Source organism: Chinchilla lanigera, unplaced genomic scaffold (assembly GCF_000276665.1).
Source record: "Chinchilla lanigera isolate Chin_1 unplaced genomic scaffold, ChiLan1.0 scaffold00145, whole genome shotgun sequence".
NCBI classification, from domain to species: Eukaryota; Metazoa; Chordata; class Mammalia; order Rodentia; family Chinchillidae; genus Chinchilla; species Chinchilla lanigera.
The window spans coordinates 2,484,945-2,489,545 of NW_004955546.1; the positions used below are offsets into that span (position 1 = coordinate 2,484,945).

At 45.4% G+C, this 4,601-nt stretch overlaps 1 protein-coding gene across 1 annotated transcript; it reads right to left on the reverse strand.

Annotated features, from left to right (window-relative positions):
• On the reverse strand, positions 1 to 633 carry LOC102027791 (olfactory receptor 13A1-like; the record flags this gene model as incomplete). Its single annotated transcript, XM_005411825.1, has 1 exon — positions 1 to 633. A coding segment is annotated over exon 1 (633 nt), but the record flags the coding sequence as incomplete, so codon positions are not given.
• Between the last annotated feature and the right edge of the window lie 3,968 nt (positions 634 to 4,601).

The following is a 4,601-nucleotide window of genomic DNA, read 5'->3' on the forward strand; positions in this document are numbered from 1 at the left end:
CATCAGGAAGTTGAGGATGCCGTAGAAGGCATCCGCAAGGACGATCATGATGCTGTTCACATAGGTGGAGCTGCAGGAGAGCAGCAGCAGAGGGGGGACCTCACAGAAGAAGTGTGTGATGACATTGGGGCCACAGAAGTCCAAGCGTAGCATCAGCCCTGTGTGTATGGCCGTGTTGAAGGCACAGAGCATCCACACACCAGCGGCCAGCAGGCTGCAGAAGGCCTTGCTCATCATGGTGCCATAATGCAAGGGGTGGCAGATGGCGGCATAGCGGTCATAGGCCATGACTGTGAGGAGCAGCAGCTCTGAGGATGCAGCCCACGTGAGGAAGTAGAGCTGGGCCATGCAGCCCCCATAGGAGATGGTGCTCTGCTGTGACACCAGACCCTGCAGGGCCTTGGGCATGATGGACGAGGTGCAGATAATACCCATAGTAGCCAGGTTGAACAGGAAAAAGTACATGGGGGTGTGGAGCCCAGGGTTGAGGGTGATGGCCAAGATGATGAGGATGTTGCCAGTGAGCGCCACAGTGTAGAGGGAGAGGAAACAGCCAAATAGGAGTACCTGGTACTCTGGGTGCTCTGAGAAGCCCTGCAGGATGAACTGTGTCACCAGCGTCTGGTTACTCATTGTCTTTGAGCTGTTTTATCTCTGTTTCTGGGTCTATCTGGCCTGTCTCCACTCACATCTTCACATACATTTGGGCTGCAGAGAGAGACTGGTCCCAAAAAAGCTTGCTTCTATGCTTCCCTCATCCCTGACAATGTGGCAAGTTTGATATCAGGCAGATGTACCAGGATGCACAAATTAAGGCGAAGGCACCAATGTCATAGAAGCAAGCAACATGACATTTTAGTTCCTAAAAGTAAACACAAGTAGCCAATGCTATGCAAGGAGCTTCATTCAACCTCAGTCAAAGAAATGTAGAGCCAGTCCACAACACACTTTTCATCATCCACCACTGGACAGAACCAGGACAGGGAGGAAGTGACTGGCATCCACTTGGCACAAAAATGCTGGCCTTTTAATTGTGAGCTCCCTCTGAGCCAAAACTCTGCTTTTTGGAATCTTATCTTAGGGAAACAACTTAAAATATTTTCAAATTGTCAGAGCCACATCGTTTATGATTGGGAATTTAAAAGCAACATGTATTCTGAACAGTGAGTTTCTAATACATGTTGATAAAATAGAATATTTCAGTTATCAAAATAGTTTTTTGGAAGTACTCTGCTGGTGGTTTCTTTAGATAGAATAAGAAGAATTAAAGGTAACATGCACAAGGGAATCTCACATAGTGTTTAAAGGAGAAGGAATTCTGTGTATATTCTGTAAGAAAAACAACTGGTGAGTGGTACCAGAGTCTGAGCCCTAGGGTGGGTTGTGATTGATTTTCTTTACTTTTGTTCCTCTGTGTCTCCTGGTTTTCCCACCTAATGTCATAGTTTTTCAATGGCAGATGTCACATGCAAGTCTCCTGACAATTCTCCCAGGACCCCCACAGTGGACTGTCAGTGCACCCAAGTCTCCTGAAGGGGCTGCCTCCCCTAGCGAGGGCTTAAAGCTGAGACCGATGCTGCAGCCTTGCCTGGCTCTCCCAGCGGGGCAAGGCATAGCCACAGGGGTGTCCTGGCTTTGTTTTTGCACCCTCTAGCTACAGGTACCCTCCTTCTCAGGTCCCAACTGCAGCCCACCCTATCTGCATCGGGAGGAAGGATCATCACTTCTGGGCCCCTTGGGGTCCTGGGCTGACAAATGTCTAGGACTCGGTACACCTGACTCTCTGGTGAGCCTCCTCACCTGTGAACCCTGGCCATTTGTCTCTGGACAGCCACCATGGCCTCCAAGCTTGTGCCCATCAACCACAGTGTTAGGTGAGGTGAGGCTTCAGAGCAGTCTTATGTGGACAATACCAGGACCTTTCCATCACTTCTAGGAGGATCAGCCCACACCATGTGTTGTCTAAGATTTAATCAGCATGACCCACATTTGCTTTTTCCTTCTTTAAGATTGTATTAATTTAAAAAAATTAAGAAGTTGTTCACTTTTTAAAAAATAATTCAGTATTCTGTCCAACCTCAAAAATATATTCAGTCCACTATGATGTCACATTCCTGTTATCCAAGCACTCATGAGACTGAAGCAGGAGAATCACCACAAGTTCGAGGCCAGCCTGGGCTACATACTGAGTTGAAGGCCAGTCTGCACTATATAGCAAGACTGTCTCAAAAAAAAAAAAATATTCACCACAAACATTATAAGGTTTACGCAAAATGATCAAGCATAACCTACAAATCCAGCCATATAACCCTTGCTAGGTAGTGTTCTTCAAAGAAGAGCACAGAACAGCTGTGACCTGGAGCAGCAGGGCACCTGCACACAGCAGAACTAGTGCCTTGGGCACCCTGTGTGTTCCCAGAGCAAGGAATAGGCAGTGCCATTGTGGTTGTGAATGAAGCGACCACTGTGTACCTTAGCTACCTTGACTTCCGTCGAGGACAGAGAAACTCAGCAGTCACTATTGCTCAGTCTGAGTCTGGGATCTGGAGATATGAGTGTCACTTCACTTGCTCCTCTGCACAGCCATGTGACCCATCTGTCCCCTAGGACCCCTGGGAGCCTGGGCAGCTGGATGAGGCTGCACAAGAACAGAGCTGCTTTGCCCCTGACATTCAGGGCAGGCTTCTGCATTTCATGTAACACCCCAGGGCTCCAGGTCCGTGACACCTCAGCCACAGGGGTCTACACCACAGCTCACGGTTCAGACACACCAGAGTCACCCTGCCACAGCTATCCCTGAGGAAACACCATGTGGCACCCCAACACTTACAGGTCAGCAAAGGCCTGGTGTGTCACATGGAGATCACTAAAGATGCTGTGAGGCAGGAAACTTTAACCCTGGCCATCTTGATTCCATGGGACAGGAGGAAAACCTCTGGTACATATCTGGAGGGACAGAGTTTGAAAAGGTACTGCATCCAAGAGCATTTCCAGAGACCATCAACACTCAGGGACCAATGAGCCCTGAACAATTACCCACTGGCTGTGGTTCCAGGCAGCTGGGCAGTCTCCCCAACACTGGCTAAAGACTCAGGGCACAGAGACCTATCCCACTAGAATGGCTTTGGTTCCCTTGAACCCCAGACAGCATTTCTCCTTCTGAAAATCACAAAGGATTTGTCCCCCGAGGTTCCCCAGGCATTGACTTTAACTCTCATCACAAAGCATAAGATTACTACGAAGGAATCCCAAGGAAGGACCACAGTTTCAGCTAACAGGGACCGAGCTTAACCCATGCTCTATTGAAGCAACACAATGGCGCACCCCTGCACACTGACCCCATATTCAATCAGAGGTTGTTGTCCACACTTAGCAACCCCTTTGTGCTCAAACTCCCAGAAAAAAAAAAAAAAAACACCACGGATGATTTCCATCAGTTTAGAAAAACAATAGGCACCTTCAAAATCCCTGAAATTAAAAAGTACTTTTCACTGAGCTTTTCCTAAAGATAGATTGAATTTCACATGGAATGCAATTTACTGTCTGTGAAATTGTACCTTAGTGCCACTGTGTTGTTTATAGTTTCACATTTGGAAAATTATTACTGTTTTAAGGAACTTAATTTATGCAAAAGAACTTCATTGATCCTGCTATTTTTATCTCTAAGGGGATTCAAGGTTTTCACCAGTATCAAACAGTCAATCCAGTGCCCTTCTATTACACATGAAGGCAGATATTCCTATTGCAAATATATTTCAAGAACGGAAGAGTAAACATTAGAATATGCCAATATTTCAAATATTTAGCTGTAAGCCTGAAAGCCAGATTATAGATGACTTTGTCCAATCTGGCTATTAGGAAAGCAAACAGCTTCCAAGAGGCCCATTTTTAGTGACAAAGTTCATGTCCAGTCCCAGGACTCAGGACTCCCCCCAGAATTCTTTGCTATGTTGTTTGCCAGTTGCTTCCCTAAACCCAACTCTATCAAAAGTTAAAGAAAAGCCAAGGAAAAGAAACATGAATCAAGAGCTGATGTCATTCTTTTTCAGGTCGAGATTTAGAATGCATACCCTAAACTCTCAGCCAGTTCTGGAGCTCATCCCATCTCCTCTATCATTTTATCTACTGATGAAACAGGAATAATAAGCCAGGGAGAAAGAACCAAATATTACTGCTCTGGGTTCACTGAACCAATCCAGCAGGTTTGAGCCCTTCCTGTTTTCTACATTACCTGATAGACCACATCCCAGAACACACAATGGCGCACCCCATATTCGATCAGAGGTTGTTGTCCACACTTAGCAACCCCCTTGCACTCAAACTTCCCAGAAAATAAAAATGCACCATGAATGATTCTTTCAGTTTAGAAAAACAATAGGTACCTTCAAAATCCCCGAAATTAACAAGTACTTTCACTGAGCTTTTCCTAAAGATAGAATGAATTTCACATGGAAAACAATTTACTGTTTGTGAAATTGTACCTTAGTCCCTATGTGTTGTTTATAGTTTCACATTTGGAAAATCATTACTGTTTTAAGGAACTCAATTAATGCAAAAGAACTTGACTAATCCTGCTATTCTTTTTTTTTTTTTTTTTTTTT